Consider the following 18,902-nt stretch of genomic DNA (forward strand, 5'->3'; position numbering starts at 1 on the left):
AATTCATTAGCAGGGTCACTCGTTAGCCGAGGTATCACTGTATGCACAACTACTCACATCAGATATTACATCTTTTGTAAGTGAATTTCCAAAAGTGCCAAATTCGTAATGAAGATAATAACAAAAAGAAAAGAAAGACTTTCAGTTTTTCATTAGAACCTTAAAATTTCAAGAAAATATTATTATTATTATGTGACATCTACAGGGAGTCCTAAGGGAGAGTGTGGCAACAGCATCAGATGATTGATTCCCTTCCAACTACTAAATGCACTCAAACTTGCTTAACTTTTTGTGAGCCATTAGTAGCAGAGGCTCTACCAATCGACCACCCTTTGCTGGCTATCTGTTATTATTTTATATCAAGTAGACAGTTTTTGCACTTTGCAACTTCAAGATATTTATTATTATTGTTCATTGGAATTCTATTCTGTATATATTTTTGTTGTGCCCCCCCCCCCCCACCATGAAAAATTTATTTGCAAACTTATAGTACTTTTGTACCATGGGTGAGCCAAGGATTTTTTTCATTCATTTTTATTACTTTTTTTCATTTTTTTTATTTACTTTTTACAAAATCCAGAAACCCTGCTCTAGAGACCAAAACACAGAACTTTTTTGAGCCACTTTAGACTGCCAATAAATGAGACATGGTCTCACACACTGGGCGATGAAATTCATTTTCCACCTAACGATAATCGCAAACATCCATGCCCGTAGTGGGACTCAAACCCATAGCCTTTTGGTTGGAGAGCAGATACACTAACCACTTGGCCAACCAGGCTGGCAGCAATTTTGTATATGTTGCAGTTTCATATTTTTATTATTTGAATTTCATTATTGCATCTTTTCCTGTTGTGCTTATATCAGTTCAATTATTCTGGTAAAAGATTTAAATTACTTTTCTGATTTAAATCTTTCAGTACAATTGCAATCCTAAAAGCAAGATATCAGTGAAGGTACTAATCTTGCCATCATTTTTAAACTGTTCTGACTTTATCTGCACTGCTCTCTCTCTTTCTCCTCAATATTTTAATATAAATAAATTTTAATTTCTGCCTTTTTTGATTCATGGCTTATAATTTTCAGCCTTCCAATATATTTTTCTCTCTGGATGGGACAGTCAAAATTGGAGACTTTGGCTTAGTTACAGCTATGTCTGAAAATGACATCCATACTCCAGCTAGTAGTCCGTTTCATCAGGAAAGTGGAAATGAAAATAGTACAGCTAAACACACACATCAAGTGGGCACTCAACTATACATGAGTCCAGAACAGGTAGAAATATAATTTTTATGAAAAAATATTTCATATTTTTGATATTTGAATATTTTTTGTTAAAATGTTTTATATTAATTATTATTATTATTTGAAATGAACAAACACTGACTGAACTTCGCTGAACTGCTGTAGTTAATTTGTTGGATATTTTCTATTATATGAAATTAGTATATTCATTGCAATATTAATTTATTTAAATATATTAGTTTTGCATGCGCTTTAGTTGGCTTCCTCAGGATTATGTCTACATGAAATAACATTTTTTTTATATTTCACTCACACGGGGGAGGCTGTTCCACTGAACAGAAAGCAGATTGAATGAAAGAAGAGGCAGACAGAGAAATTCATTCAGGAAGTTTCAAGATATACTGTTAATGAGTATTGGTTATGATATCAAAATTGGAGATGTTAATGTCAGCTCTTGCTTTATGCGGAAGATGTTATACTTCTAAATAAATCCGCTACAAGTTTGCGAGATCCCCTGACTAAATTGAATAACTGTTATAATAGATATGGTATGAAGGTCAGCAATAACAAGACAAAGACAATGAAAATATGCAGAAGTATTGAAAATGTCAACTGCATTGTGAATGGAGAACCTATAGAACAAGTAAAACATTTCAGCTACTTAGACATGATTTTTAGTGAAGATGGTAAATTAATTATGGAAATAGACAACAGAATCAACAAAGCTGGTATGGTAGGAAGTCAATTGAATAAATTCATATGGAATAAGAGAGAAATTAGTCAGAACACTAAATTAGCTGTATACAAGACAGTGTTCAAACCAGTTTTAACTTATGGATCTGAGAGCTGGGTCAGAAGTAAAACACTTGACCAAAGACTAGAGACTGCAGTCCATTAGGGGGCATGAACAGATGGCATCAAATGCAATATCATATTAAAAATGAGGATATCAGGAAAGAACTTGACATTATCAGTATCCAGGAATGCATTAGCAGAGCTAATTTCAGGTGGTATGGTCATTTAAACAGAATGGGCAAAGAAAGATTAGCAAAAACAGGTGTTCTCTGCCAGGTTGGCAGAGGAAGACCAAGATAAAGGTGGATTGATACAGTAAAAAGTGCCTTAGACAATAGAAATATAAGATCTGATAATGTTGGAGTCTTGAAAAGTAACAGACTGATTTGGAGGAAAATTATAGATAGGAAGTTAGTAATGATGTAAATTTTTCATGTAGTATTATCATATCCTGTATACCCCTTGAGAGTACATGGCAGGAATTTGATGATGATCATGATGGTGGTTAGATGACGGATAGTATTGGTTAGCAGTTTCTTTTGTTTTTATGATTTTGGAGGAAAGTGGAGGAATAACAGTAGTCAATTCAGCAGAGCATTATCTGTGGAGGTATCTGTAGAAGAGTCATAAGGTAGAAACTGAAAATCTGTGGAGAGGGATTTGAAGTTGATCTGTGAGATAGGAATCATTAATTAACCAGATTGGCCTCTTTTGGATAGCATCAAGCAGTCTCAGGACTGATTTTGAGATTCATATAAAGTTAGCAGCTCTAAATGTGTGAAGTAATTGAGCAGAAAAGTACACCAGACTTTTTTGCCAGCTGCAAAAGATATGATTGATATGTGTTCATGCCTGAAAAGGTTGGAGATATAGGTCACTCCAAGCAGAGAAATCTGATTGTGTTTGGATATTGGTTATTACTGAAGGTTAGGGGAAGGGATGTAAGCTTCTTCTTGTGAGAAATCAGAAAGGACTGAGTCTGGTTGCATTGAAGTCTACAAGGTTGTCTTTGCCCCGTTGAAATATTGCTAGGCGATCAGATTTCAGGACATTGGTCATGGTGGATCTTGAGGTTTCTAGCAGGCACTACTACTACTAGGTTTGTCAAATGAAAAGGACTAATGTAGTGTGTGTGTGTGTGTGTGTGTGTGTGTGTTGGGGGGGGGGGTCATCTGCTAAGCTCTGGATAGGATTTGGAGTTGGTGAGAACAGGTCATTAATATACAGGAGGAAAAGAGTGGGTAAGAGTGCAGTATGTGCACTCTTACCCAGTGGGGGGGGGGGACTGTATATGCAAATGTACAAGTATTATACAAGAAGAAAAGAAAATTTTAAACAAGAATCAAACCTTAGAAATTTGCAAACAGGCTCAGAAGAAAATATTCAGTGATTCAGCCAAGGAATGTAGTTAAGTTATCTGCAAAGATAAAAGAGGAAAGCATTGTGTCGAAGTAGATAAAAAAGAAATTTCATGAAAAGACTTTGGGTAAGAATAATATCACGAAGGTAACCTAATATACTGGAGACTATTGAAAAAAAAAGCTTATAAATGGAGGAAAGAGTATTATAGAAGGAACCAGAGATGATAAAGATGACAAAAAAAACTGAAAATATTATAGGTATGTGGTGTAATTACTTTAAAAGATTGTTAAATGAAACAAGAAATGACAGTTCATTTCTTGTTTCATTTAACAATAAATTCAAGAAATAAAAAAAAAATATGTTCAAGATGGATGTAATCACAAGTATATAAAAATATATATATTCAAGAGGAATGTTATCATGAGTATATATCACAGCTTAAGGTAGGGAAAAAAAAAAACTAGTTAAAAAACCTAAAATATGGAAATGCAACTGAAACAGATGATACTTGACCAGAAATGCTTAAATATGTATGTATACAAATTTTACAGTGGCTGTGCTGCATAATTCAGAAAGTAGAATTCCAGATGACCGGAGTAGATCTCATAATACCCAGAATACTTGATGAGTCACTACAACAAATTGAATATCATATTGAAAAGAAACCATATTGAATATGATTTCTTTTATGATTTCTAGTCTCTCTCTCAAGCAAAAATATTGAATAGGGTAGTCAATTCAGAAAGTAAAGGTGTGTGAGGGGGGAATAAAGGGATGTTGCTGTTTCTCTATACTAATGCTAGCAGTATCAGGAACAAGAGGGAGGAGTTTATGGCATTGGTTAGTGTGACCTCACCAAAATTATAGGCTTCACTGAGACTTGGCTAACAGCAGATGATGTAGTTACAGAATGTGAAGGGTTTAGTATTTTCAGGGAAGATAGAGAAGATAGGATGGGGGGGGGGGTACTGCTGATGATAACAGATTATTTGCAACCAAACAGAATAGGAGAGTGGCTGTTCATTTGAAGCAATCTGGTTTTGAGATTAAGACCAATAAGACAAAATATACAGTTGGTTGTTGTTATTGGCCCGGGATTCCATTCATTGTACTGATCTGGAAGACATTTATCACCAAATTAGTACAATGAGTACAGGTCAAGTGATTATTATGGGAGACTTCAGCTATGGAGATATAGACTGGAAGGAAGAAAGATCACATGGCAGAAAAGAAATAGAATTTATACACCTGCTAAGAGATAAGGCAGCATGTTATGGAGGGGACTAGGGGTGGGAGAGTATTGGATCTGGTCATAGGATCAGAAGAGCTATCAATCACCAAGGTGACAACATTGCCTCCAATAGGTGAAAGTGACCATTCAGTCTTGACTTGGGAGATTGTAAAACATGAGGAATATTCTATCAAGAAGTGATATTTGTGGAACTGCAAGGCAGGTGATTATGGCATGCTTAGAAAAAGCTTAAATCTGTACCATGACATAAAACACTGCAGGATAAGGATGTTAGTAGTGCATGGGATAGAGTTAAGGGTCATCTAGAGGAAGCAATATTAAATTGTATATCTAGGGTAAGGAAGGTTAATCGGGTAGGAGTTAGATGGATAAGTAAAATCATTAAGCACAAGCTACAGAAGAAGAAGAAAATGCTGTAGAGGGTATATAAAGAGAAAGATTACCAGCAAACTCATAAACAGTAAAAGGCTCAGGCAAGAAAAGTGACCAGCATGGCAAGGAAGGCAAAATCAGATTATGAGAAGAATTTAGTCGAGCATGCCAAAGCAAATCTGAAAGAGTTCTTTCATTATGTGACAAGTAAGAGGAAGAATGACTATCGAAGATTAACCGTAATCAGTGATGATGATGGTCACAAATAGACAGAAGCAGATAAAATAGTTGAGTTACTGAGTGAACACTTTGCAAGCATATATCTTCCGAGTGAGGTTACTGCTTAAACCTATGTGGGAATAGAGGTGGATGAATTGGAGGTTCTTAGTATATTACAGAATCTTAATATAAATACAGCTGTGGGATGAGATGGGATATCAGCTAGGGTTTTGTGAGAATGTGCAAGGGAACTGGCAATGCCTTTGACTAGATGACAAAATTATTCCTTTGCTTAAGGGAGGTTCTAAGACTACAGTAGCAAATTATAGACCAATAGTATCTCAGGCATAATGATAAAAGTACTAGAAAAATTGGTAAAAAAGAGAATTCAAGAACGGGTAGATAAAAATATAATACTGTATGAGGGTCAACATGGCTTTGTGAAGGGGTCGGTCATGCCTTAGTACTTTACTAACATTTTATAATAGAATAACAGCTGAGTTGGATAAAGGAAATGGCTACATGATGATGATTTTTGCTGGATTTTGCAAAAGCATTTGATAGAATATCACTTGAAACATGCAAATTAGAACAAATGGAGATTGATATGACACTGGTTAAGTGGATAATAGGGGGGGGGGGGCTGCTGGACAGATATCAAAAAGTGGTATATTGAGGGGCAGAATCAAGGTGATTAGTGGTGTGCCACAGTCTTCGGTGCTGAGACCATTGCTTTTTAATTTGCACATAAATGATATAGGAAATAACCTGAAAGGAAATATTCAGTTGTTTGCTGATCATGCAAAATTAGGTAGAGTAATAGTTAATCAAGGCGATGTGGAGAGCTTGCAGGACGATTTAAATAGGTTGTCAGTATGGACAAAAGTTAATGAGTGTCAGTTTAATGTGGAGAAATGTAAAGTTATGCATTTTGGAATAAATAGATTACAAGCCATTTATCACATTGATGGCACTGTACTCCAGGAAATAGATGGATCTAGAGATTTTAGGGGTGGTGGTAAACAGCATTAAAGTTTAGAGGACATGTTGCTAAGGTAGCCCATAAGATTACTTGGCTAGTGATGAACACATTAACAAGTAGAGGTAAGGAAATTGTAATTGCTCTTTATAAGGCCTTGATATGCCCATATCTGGATTACTGTGCTCAAGTCATGTCCCTGGGTTTCTTGGGGATGAGGAAGCGGTGGAGAGGATTCAGAGCCGAGTGGCCTGTGAAATGTTCCCTATGAGGATAGATTGCAGGTGTGTGGATTGCAGAAGTTGGTTGAAAGGAGAAAAAGAGGAGATATGATAGAAACATTTAAGTTGCTTAAAGGATTTTATAGGATAGATGCAGGGGAAATGTTTCAGCACTTGTCTAGAAGGACCATCACAAGGGTTCATCCCTGGAAGTTGAATAAAAGTGTGGTTACTATGGGTGTGAGGACTAGATTTTTTACTTAGAGAGTGGTGAATGAGTGGAATGGGTTGCCAGGGTATGTTGCGAGTGCTTTTTCTGTTAATCGGTTCAAGAAGAGGTATGATAGATTGTGTGGATAAATTGGGTCTCCTGTGATGAGTCTTTGGATTCCATGGAGGTGTCTGTATAATAATAATATTACTGGAAAAAAAACTGGAGAAAACAAGCTACATTCAAGCCAAAAAACACTGTCAGGATCAAATTTTCACTTAAGACAGATAGTTGAGGAATCATATGGATATAATTGCAGATTGTAGATTTAGGAAAAAAGGGCACAACATGCTCTTTTCTAAAATGAAGAAAAAAAAATAACAGTACAAAACATTCAAAGTGTAAACAAGAGTTTATATTGAACACAACATAGTCTGCATTTAAGTGGTAAATCAGCAGTTAGATTGAAGGAGGTGAAGATGATTTGGTCTAAAGTCAGATGTAAGGCAATACTGAAGTCAGTGCTGATATCTAAATGGGAGATATCCAACTTAGCTTTCTACTTTATGCAGAGGATGTTATACTCCTAAATGAATCTGCTGCAAATCTTCAGGAGTCTTTGACTAGACTGAAACAGCTGCTGTAACAAATTTGGTATGAAAATCAGCAATAAAAAGACAAAACCACAAAAATGCGTAAGAACATGGATGTCACCTTTTCTGTAAGTTCTCCATCTCGGTGAAAAACACTTATATACCAGGTAAAAATGTTTAGTTATTTAGGCACAATTTTTAGTGAAGTTGACAAATTGAATATGAAAATAGACAAGAGAATAAGCAAAACTGAGTAGTATGGTGGGGAGCCAAATGAATAAAATTATATCGAATAATAGAGAAATTAGTATGACCACTTAGCTAGAAGTATTCAAGACATTTCAAACCAGTTTTAAATTATGAATCTGAGATTTGGGTTAGAAATATGGCAAATGATCGATGACTAGACATAGCAAAAGCAGAATTTCAAAAAAAAAAAAAAAAATTAGGGGAGTGAACAGATGTTATCAATGGCAGCTTCATACTAATAATTAAGATATTTGGAAGGAACTTGACATTGTTAGCATTTGAGAATGTGTACCTTATCTAATGTGTTATAGTCAGTTAAATAGAATGGGAGAACACTTAGCAAAACAGGTGTTTGATTCTAAGATGACAGGAAAAACACTAGGAAGACTAGGGCCTAGATGGCAGGTGCAGTAGAAGTGTCATAAAATATACCAAAACATAAGATCTGACAATATTAAAACCTGAAAAATAGCAGATTAATTTGGAAGGAAATTGTTGATAGGAGGTTAATAATAATGTCAGCTTTAATCGTGTAATATTATCATAGTATCTTGTACATTGAAATTTGATGGTGCTGATGATAAATTTGATAAAAATTGCTAAATATGAAAAATTTATAAAATTGAATTTATATCTTTTATAAAAATAAAAGATATAAAAACAAGCAGAAAAAGAGAAAATATCACTTTTTTTTGATGCTGTGTATTTTCACATTATACATTAATAATTTAATATTAATTAACATTAATACATTAGTACTAAGCTCATTGGAACAAGGTCTTGAAGACCTTGAAAAAATTTCGTTTGGTTTCTAGAGAAGAACAGTGGTCATATTTATTTATGTATATAATACATAAATATATATATATATATGTATTATATATTTATATATATTATTATTATTATTAAGAGAGACCTCCAGGGAGTCACAGACTCATCGAGGGAGGCCGCGTATCAAACGCACCAATTGTCATACTTATTCATGAATTCATTCATGCTGCTTGCACACAGCATCCAATGGCAGTCAATTCCAATCATTCTATCAGAGAAAAATCTACATCTCACTCTTAGTGGCATTCTTTCTCATCTTCCAAGGATTCCCTGTTGTCCTTTCCCCACCCACCATAAAATAAAAAATTCCATCAACTGAAATTCCATATGACCCTTTCAGAAGTTTGTCTCAATCATATCACTCCTCCTTCTCCTGTTTGTTATTGTCTGCAGTCTACAAATTTCCAATCTGTCTTCATAATTAGTATTCTACCTGATATCATTTTTAACACTCTCCTTTGCACTCTTTCCACTATATCAGAATCACAACGGAAACCAGGAGACCAGACCAGACCAGCACACGATAGTCCAAGTGAGTTCTTATCAAGTCCTTATTTTTGTAGATAAGCTTATACGTTGGTGATACATAATTGATAATTTTAAGGAAAGAACAACGTATATTATTATATTAACTAAAAAACTTTAATTAATACTTCCAATATTTCGATAATGTTACATTACCATCTTCAGGGAACATAGAAATTAATGAAATGTGCACGCAGGCGCTAACACTGAGAAAAAATGGCTGAAGAAAACAACTGAAGTCAGTCCTAAAGGGTGCCACCTAGTGGGCCAAATTGGGTATTAATCGTGGCTGTTTGGGCTGATGTTCTAAGAATGCAAGCCTCCCATATTTGGGATATTCTCATGCATCCAAATTTATTGAGGTTTGGGGAGTTTTTTAAGGCTGAGACTGATTCTAAGAATAATCTCTCATATTTAAATTTCCTGCGGTGTAGTAAAGAAGCTTTTTGCTCAGTGTTAGTGCCTGCATGCACATTTCATTAATTTTTATGTTCCCTGAAGATGGTAATGTAACATTACCAAAATATTGAAAGTATTAATTAAAGTTTTTTAGTTAATATAATAATATACGTTGTTCTTTCCTTAAACTTAAAAGTTATGTATCACCAACGTATAAGTTTATCTACAAGAATAAGTATAATCCACGGAGATTCTTTTACACGCAAGGCTCGTCAATACGGCAAGTTAAAACTGAAGATCTCTAGACAACTGAATCAGTTAGCCTTTCTCAAATGCTGCTGGGATAATAATGTGATCTCTAATTTTGTAAAATTGAAACACCGATTCACTTCTCCTAAAGCTCTCCGCATTTATAGACATACTAGCTTCGCTTTATTATATGAGCATATTGCCACTACTTGCCTTCTCTTGGCCAACCACTAACGAGGTTATTCGTATGCTAGAAGAAGAGCTTACCGCTACGCTGAATGATGATCTTTGGATGATCCTCTCTGACATCTCTAATTATTCAGCAAATAAGGAATTCCAAAAAGTACGTTGTCTGCACATCAAAAAATTTGAAAGTTTGAAAAAGAACTGAGCTAGCAAACCTCAACTGCCTCTCAACACAGTAATAAAGATTTCATCCCTAACCTTGAAGCCTGAAGCTATCAGTGCACTCTCCCTAGGCCACAACTTCGCTATAACACTGAAAAAAATCCCTTCTGAAGAAATAATGATTCAATTAGAATGTAATATCCGTAACCTTCCCAACCATATTGCCAACAATATCAGATTAGATGCAGCCAGTGTTCTCACTGAAGCTAAACCTCCAAAATGCAACCTTTCTAAAGAAGAATTCAAAACTCTACAGGAATTAAAAAATAACAGTAAAATAATTATTACTAAAGCGGATAAGGGAAATGCCACTGTAGTTCTAAACAAAACCGACTACACAGGTAAGCTTTCCTCCTTGCCATTAAATAGGTCTACTTACCTCCCTGTAGAATATGATCCTACCAGCTCCCAAATCAGAACACCCCGTAGGCTCCTTAAGAAGGTTACTTCTTGGCCTGTGGAAATTACTAATAAACTAAAACCTTTTAACTCTAGACCCCCCCCCCCCCCAGAATATATGGACTTCCAAAAATTCATAAACAGAATGTGCCATTACTTCCCATTGTGGATGGCATCAATTCCCCCACATACAAACTAGCTAAACATTTAGCCAAAGTGCTCACACAATATACTGGAAACACACTTCACACACAATAAAAAATTCAGCCCACTTTAAAGCCAGTATAGAAAACCTCTCACTCCAACACACTGACATAATGGTCAGTTTTGATGTCTCCTCCTTATTCACCAATGTTCCACTCAAAGATACTTTGGACCTCATCCAAGGCAAATTTCCTCCCGATATCTCAGCCCTATTTCTGTTCACCATGAACTCAGGCAATTTCGTTTGGCAAGGAAAATTCTACAAACAAATAGAGGGGACTGCCATGGGTTCTCCACTCTCCCCACCTCTGGCCAACTTCTTTATGGAGACCTTCGAAGAAAAAGCCTTAAACTCGGCCCCACTTAAACCTATTGTTTGGCTACGCTATGTAGATGATGTGTTCGCTATTTGGCCGCATGGCCTAGACACACGCGAAAACTTGCTTTCACACCTAAACAATCGACACCCCAGGATCCAGTTTACCTTAGAAAAAGAAAACAATAACAATCTCCCTTTCCTAGATACTCTGATTACACCCCAGCCTAATGGATCCCTGGCTTTCTCAGTTTACAGAAACCTAAACATGCAGGTAGATACATTCACCAGTGTTCTCACCATTCCCCCTCCCAACAATATGGGATTATAAAAACCCTATATAACAGTGCAAAATTAATCAGTTCAGATAACAGTGCCCTTACTACTGAACTTATTCATATTCTTAACACCTTTGTAGCAAATGGATACAACCCCCATGAAATCCAAAAAATATTAAAACCAGTTAACCCCAACCCCCTTCCTCCCCTCCACAACAAGGAATACTCTAAATCTGTCACTATTCTTTATATTCGTGGTACTTCTGAAAAGTTAACAAAAATCTTAAAAAAATATGACTTGACAACTGGTTACAAACCATATCAAAAATTAGCATCTCTTATCCGCTCTCCCAAGGACCAGCCACTTCTTCTAGACTTACCTGGAGTTTACCAGGTCCCTTGTAGTTGTAAACTGTCTTACTATGGCCAAACAGGCAGGACTGCTAATATCAGGATATCTGAACATAAGAATTATATCCGTTTCCATCGTTATAGCCACTCAGGACTTGGACACCTGCCATAAAATACGTTGGAAGAAAGCTTCTTTACTACACCGCAGCAAGTTTAAATATGAGAGATTATTCTTAGAATCAGTCTCAGCCTTAGGAAACTCCCCAAACCTCAATAAATTTGGATGCATGAGACTACCCCAAATATGGGAGGCTTGCATTCTTAGAACATCAGCCAAGATTAATACCCAATTTGGCCCACTAGGTGGCACCCTTTAGGACTCTAGGACTGACTTCAGTTGTTTTCTTCAGCCATTTTTTCTCAGTGTTAGTGCCTGCGTGCACATTTCATTAATTTTTATGTTCCCTGAAGATGGTAATGTAACATTATCGAAATATTGGAAGTATTAATTAAAGTTTTTTAGTTAATATAATAATATGCGTTGTTCTTTCCTTAAAATTAACAATTATCAAATCCTTGTAAAGAGGTATCTTTACGTTATAGTTCATTTCAGAATTGCAGTTATCCTTGGAGTTGTATTTGCAATCTTTGCTACATGGGCCCTGAACTTCAACTTCTATCTATTAACACTCCAAGATCCCTTGCCTGATCAGTTTCTTCTAGCATAATCCCATCAATATAATACGACATTGGATATCTAATCATGCCAAAGTGCATGACTTTACATTTACTAACATCGAAGTAACATCCATTTTCTCATGCCCATGATTCCAGCCTATTCAAATCATTCTGCAAGTACTGCATATCAGCAGAGTTCCTGATTACCCTGCCTATCTTTGCATCATCAGTAAATAGCTGTATGTCACCTGTCAAATTCTTCCCAATATTATTAATTTACATATTCAATAATAATGGACCAACTAGTGATCCTTGGTCATGCTGTATTCTGTCAAAAGCCTTAGCATAATCCAAAAGTATCATGGTGTATCCATTCCCCTTGTCTAGTTCAATGGTAACAGTAGAGTAGAATGCGGGTAAGTTGCTAAAACATTGCCTTCCCTAAAATATGGCCCAGAGAAATTACTAGAATTCTGTTAAGTTAAACTCTCCCAGATATATGGATCCCCAAAAATTCATGAACTCAATACCACCCTTTGTCCTGTGGTGATAGCATGAACAGCCTACCTAAAAACTTACCCAACAATTTACAAAGCCTCCCTCCTCTCCCCACCTCCACACTTATTTCTTCTTCATTTATTAAAAATTCTGTTCACTTCAAATCATTAATACAAAATTTATCTCTAAAAAATGTTGACATCATGATCAGTTTTAATGTTACTGTACAGTACTTACCACTGTACTGCTAACAAAGAACTTTGATCTTATTAAGCTGTGTTTTCTCCCTTACATATTTGAATTCATGATAAAAGTTTAATGGAATCAAACAGCACTAGGAAATGATTAAAAACACTATTTAATACTTCCAGTATTTCATCTCAATTACAGAGATGTTGTCAGGGGGTACAAAATGAGACTTGTAACACACACACACAAAGGCAGCACAAAACTAACTGAAATACATGGACGCAGTGGTGTAGCTAGAGCTTCTGCTGCCTGGGGCGGTCCATGAGTTTGCTGCCCCTCTCAATACACACCAAAAACACTACAAAAACTCAAAACGACATATAGGAAAATAAATTAAAACACTATGTTTATTTTTGAAGTAAAACTTTAATTTCAACATTCTAAAATGTTATTTTTCTTGCTTGCTGTTAGCAAAATCATCGACGACATTGGCGAAGTCTATTTCACAGTAATGTAGGTAATTCTTAATCGATTTTATTTAGAAAATCTCCTCTCAACTAGCAACACTTACAGCAGTTATGAGGAAAATTCACAGCAGTATTACAATATTTAGAACTCAGTTCTCGAGACTGTATTTTAGAATTAACTGTAAAAGTTAAAAAAGGTTCAAAGTGCTGCCCGGGGCAGACCGCCTTCCCCTCTAGCTACGCCACTGCATGGACGGAAGACTAGCGTGCTAACTAGGTGGTGCACCCTCTATGGACACCGGTTGGATGCCTAGGATATAAACTGGGATTTTGAAGTATTAGTGTTTCCCATATTTTGGGAAGTTTTATGCAACTGTATTTATTTAAATTAGGCTGATTTTTAAGAGCAGCAGCAGATTCTAAAAATAGTCTTTCTCTTCTAAATTTACTGTGATGGAGCATGATGGTTTTTTTCCAATTGATTCTCTGAGCTGTATCCAAAGAATGGTCTGCAAGGTCAGATTGACCATAGTTATGATTGTAGATGTATGTTTTATGTTCTTCTATTCGGATGGTAGCCGATCTTCCTGTCTGTCCATATTAGGTCAACTTGCTGGAACAACAAACTCTATATGTGCCTGGAACTAAGAGGAGAGGGAATTTGTCTTTAGTGGAACAAATAAAGTTAGCTAGTCTTAAGTGGGACTTGAAAGTGGTGCAAAGATTGTATTTCTTTAAGATTCTGGATCTTTTTTCTGATGTGCCTCAGACATAGGGAATGGTGATAGCATCACTGAAATCTTCCTGAAGAGAAGTTCGTGTATTGGGGAATGTGTATTCCCCAGTACACGAAAATTTTTTTGATATTGTGGGAAATTAAAAAAGTGTGGTGTATATAATTGGGTTCTGTTGCAAGAGAGGTTTTATTGGAACAATTAAGCCTGTGTAGCTCAGTGGATGTGGCGCTTGACCGAACGAAGAAGACTTGGTTTCGAGTCGAGACTAGAGGAAATTTTTCTAAGCCTTTTTTCGACCGTTTCCTGAGTTAGTCAATCTCTGGCACGGGCAAGTGGGTTTTTTCTTCCCGTAACTCAAGAAAATTGACCATAGAACCCACATTATTTCAGACATTAAATATGAGTGTTAGGGCTATGGACCACGAGATGGTGGTACCTGCAGAGCCGTCTCTCTTCACTGCATGTCACTTAATTAGTGATAGCCTTGTGCCAGCTATCTCTGATTAGGTACCAGTGGAGATTGAACTGCCCACTCAGTCTCCAAAAAAGTTAGATAGGGCTAAAAACGGCCTCACCTACTCCCTGTATATCTGTATATACGGGAATAAAAAGGCGTTAACTGTTTTTTTTTTTTTTTTTTTGTTATAATGTTACCTGATTGTTAAACTAACATTCCCTTAAATTACACCTTATCGCTTTTAAAAAAGTTTTTCCCCTTGATATCATTGACTTCTTACATTGCTATCCATTTCAGTTATTTCTCTTGGAAGAACAGAATTATAAACAGATAGAGGATACCTCTATTTGGTCTCCCCTCTCACTCTCCCCCCCACCAATTTTTTTATGGAGGATATTGATAAACAAGCTCTTGACAGCCTCTCTCAAACCTTCTGTCTGGTTCAGATATGTATTTTATGTCTCTTTTCTATTTGGTCTCATGGCTGAAACACATCAGATACTTTTTTGTGTCACCTCAATAGCTTTCACTCTAGAAACCAATTTATAATAGAAAAGGAAACAAATAATAGTGTGGCCTTTCTTAGACAACTTGGTCACCTGCCTACCTAATTGTAACCTGTTCTTTTCAGTATATAGGAAACCCCCACTCACACAGGCAGATACATTCACAAACTTTCCCATCACTCTGACCTCTCAACAATATTGTTTCATAAAAACACTAACCCATAGTGCTTATAACTTTTGTTCCAGTGAGACCCCCCCCCCCTCTTGCATCAGTACTCAATCATATACAATGCACTTTCTTAATCTAATGGCTACAGTTCCCACAGTATCTTTTTTTTTTTTTTTTTTGGTGGGTGAATTATTTAAATTCACCTTATATTCAGGTTATTTTTCATGGAAAGGAAAAATATACAAACACTAGATGAGAGTGCAATGGGTTCTTCTACGCTACTACTACATACATCAGCACAGAACACAGAATTACTCAAAAAAGAGCCCAAGACCTACACGAAAGCCATGTCTCTTTTGAAAGACGTTATGGAAGATTATGTTCTCTGATGAATTAATAATCACTTATTATCTTTTAAGCCACATCTGATTTCTCAGAAAATTTTTGATGATCTTATCAAAAATTTTCTGAGAAATCAGATGCTGAGATAGAAGTATCATGGTTTATGTGCTTTCTCTTTTGTTCAGAAATTAGGAACTAGTAGAAGTAGTAGTGGTGATGTGACTCTTTCAGCATTTATTTATTGTAGGTTTGCTTCCTAAATTCTGAGGTGTTTTTTTTTTTTTTTAATACAGTTTTCATTGTGGTTGGGTGAATTAAAGAAATAGAACTTCCTGAACTAAAAGCACATCCATTTTGGTTCTAAAATTCTTATTAGTAATATACTGGAACAGTGCTCTTAAGTGCAGCTTAAATAAAAGCAAATATATGACTTTTGTGTGTGTTTTTTTTTTTCCCTCACATGTACATAGTGCATTTTGAATTTAAAATGTTTCAATGTTATAACTTCACAGTGCATTATCTTTAAAAAACTAAGTACGGCTTTCTTAGTTTTACCTGATATTTCACAAATATATTTAACAATTTAAGCTTGTTTTAGAAAAAATGTTGTTCAATTACTGTTTTAACTTAATTATTGTTTCACTTTAGATTGCAGGTAAAGCATATTGTCACAAGGTAGATATCTTTTCTTTAGGGTTAATATTTTTTGAGCTTCTAACACCTTTTCCTACTCAGATGGAACGTACAAAGGTAAATCCCCAGTTTTATTTTCATGTGTATTTTACATTTTCCTGAACATGTAAAGATGGTCTCAATATGTATATGAAAACACCAGAAAAGATAACATTTATACATTATTATTTTTATGTAGATGGTATATTATGTGAATGATCCCAGAGTTCATTACACTTACATACACTTTGTGTATTGGTAGTTTTCATAAACTACCTGTACATAAAGCAGACTATAGGAGGGTGGTCTGTAAAGTTCTCAGCATAACAATGAAAAAACGAATTTATAATTTAAAAATTATTTTTATTTTTCAACATAATCTCCTTTAAGACTAATACATTTATTGCAGCGATGCTCCAGTGCCATTATCCTGTCCATGTAGTGGTTCTCAGTAAGATCTGCAAAATACCCCTCTACACCTGCAATCACCTCTTGATTCGAAGAAAAACTCCGACCAGCGAGGAAGATTTTTAGTTTTGGGAAGAGATAGAAGTCAGAGGGAGCTAACACCTCCCCCCCATTCTGGAGAATGGGGGGGGGGATGTTCCAACAATTCATAGTGCATATCCCTTAATTTTCCCATTGCCAAAACACCTTTGTGGGCAGGTGCATTGTCCTGATGAAAGATGATTTTTTCTCTTCTGCATACCGGGTCTTTTCACACAAAGTTTTTTGTCTAGTCTGGTTAAAAGATCGGAATAATATTTCCCGGTTATTGTTTTACCCTTTTCGAGATAATTAATAAACAAAATGCCTTTAGCATCCCAAAACACTGATGCCATGACCTTTCCTGCTGATGGAACCGACTTTGTCTTTGATGCTGAACTATCGGTTTCTCTCCACTGTTTTGACTTCTGTTTGGATTCTGGTGTGTAATGGTGAATCCAGGTCTCATCCATAGTAATAAATTGATGCACAAAATCACTTTTATTCTTGTTAAAATGCTCCAAGCACTGTTCAGAGATTTTCATGAGAGTGCATTTTTGATCTACTGTGAGCAAGCACGGCACTCATCTTGCACAAAGCTTTTCCATTTGCAATTCTTCATGCAAAATATATCCTACACATTCTTTTGAAATGCTTATAGTCTCAGCAATTTCACGCACTTTGACTCGCTGGTCATCCAATACCATATCTTGCATTTGATCAATGATTTCTGGTGTTGTTACATTTTTTGGGCGTTCTTCACGTGGATCATCTTCAAGGCTGGTATGGCCATGTTTAAACTTGGCAGCTCATTTCTTAATTGTCAAAGAATGAAGGAGAAGAGTGCCCATAAACTTTTATGAACTTTGAATGAATTTCTTTTGGCATTAAATCTTCTTTTACAAAGAATTTTATAACCACACAATACTCAATTTTATCCATTTCGAGGGATACAGACAACACTTCTGCTTCAGATAGCTGTATAAAACCATAATACTTGATAGAATGATTTGCAATTTCACATGGATGCTTATGACAGATGTACCAACTTAGAAAAAACAAAAAAATCTTGCTGATAGTGTTGCCAACTGTGGTCGAGGCCGAGATCTTTTCAGACCACCCTCATAGATATATTTCACAAACTCTGTAAGCAACTATGAGATTTTTTTGTTCATCTCTCTCCATGCATGACTCTTTTGGATTACAGTTCGTTCTCATTATAGCAAACATCAGGGAACCATAAGAATAGAGTACCATGTTAATTTCGTTCAGATTAAACCTTTGGGATTTGGTCATGACTTTTCAGTAATATATTATACAAAGTAAGTTTGTTATAATACTGTTTGCTATAGTAAGAGCTCACTGTAATAATTTTCCATAAAATATCAACATTTTGTGTTATTATTTATCTCTTTATTATTTATTATTTATTATTTATTATTATTTATTGTTTTGTCTCTGTGTTTCATGTGTTTTATTGTAGATCCCCATATACATGAATACTACATGAAGTTCAGCTGTATTTTTAAGTGTCATTAATTTCAGAAAAATATTCAAGGAATCATGGAAATATAGAAAGTATTGGTGTTTAAGATTTGTAGATCTTGAAAAGATGTGATAAGGTGCCAAAAGAAAAGATGTACATGTCTACAGAGTAATGTAAATGTGACATTATACACAGCAATAGTCAAGAAATTATGGAAATATAAAAAGGATCGATGTTTAAGATTTGTAGATCTAGAAAAGATGTGATAAGGTGCCAAGAGGAAAGGGTCAGTCATCTGATAAAACTGAAGAATGTATAGGGAGATATCTTAAAGTAAAATCAGGTGTAAGACACCTGATTTTACTTTAAGATATCTCCCTATGTTATGTTATCTTCACTGTTATTCATTATGTATATGAGTCACTGTATAAAGAAAAGGAGTTAAACTTGATAACAGAATCAATGATATTATATGTTTTACTCTATGCTGATGATGCTATACGCCTAATAAATCGAGTACCTTAAGGATTCTTTAATTCAACAATAATAGGCTGGAACATGGAAAACATTAACTGCATTCTCATTGGAGGACCTTTAAACAAGTAAAATATTTCAGCTATTTTGGCATCTTCACAATTTTTAGTGAAGATATCAAATTAAATTTGAGAATGGATAGTAGAATAAGCAAAAATGGCATGGCAGGGAACCAGCTGAATAAATTTAAATGGAATAAGAAAGAAATTGGCCAAAACATGAA

The 18,902-nt window shown here is 35.4% G+C and overlaps 1 protein-coding gene across 4 annotated transcripts in view; it reads left to right on the forward strand.

Annotated features, from left to right (window-relative positions):
* LOC150106429 (eukaryotic translation initiation factor 2-alpha kinase 3-like) overlaps positions 1 to 18,902 on the forward strand; it is a 326,794-nt gene that overhangs the window by 262,193 nt on the left and 45,699 nt on the right. For all 4 annotated transcript variants that reach the window (XM_090393133.1, XM_090393132.1, XM_090393130.1 and 1 more), the window contains 2 exons: positions 1,087 to 1,275; positions 16,150 to 16,251. In XM_090393133.1, coding sequence (XP_090249259.1) covers positions 1,087 to 1,275; positions 16,150 to 16,251 — 291 coding nt within the window. The remainder of the gene's footprint in view (positions 1 to 1,086; positions 1,276 to 16,149; positions 16,252 to 18,902) is intronic.

This window comes from Typopeltis vanoorti, chromosome 5 (assembly GCF_054136105.1).
Source record: "Typopeltis vanoorti isolate ZY-2024b chromosome 5, IOZ_Tvanoo_1.0, whole genome shotgun sequence".
Classification (NCBI taxonomy): Eukaryota; Metazoa; Arthropoda; class Arachnida; order Uropygi; family Thelyphonidae; genus Typopeltis; species Typopeltis vanoorti.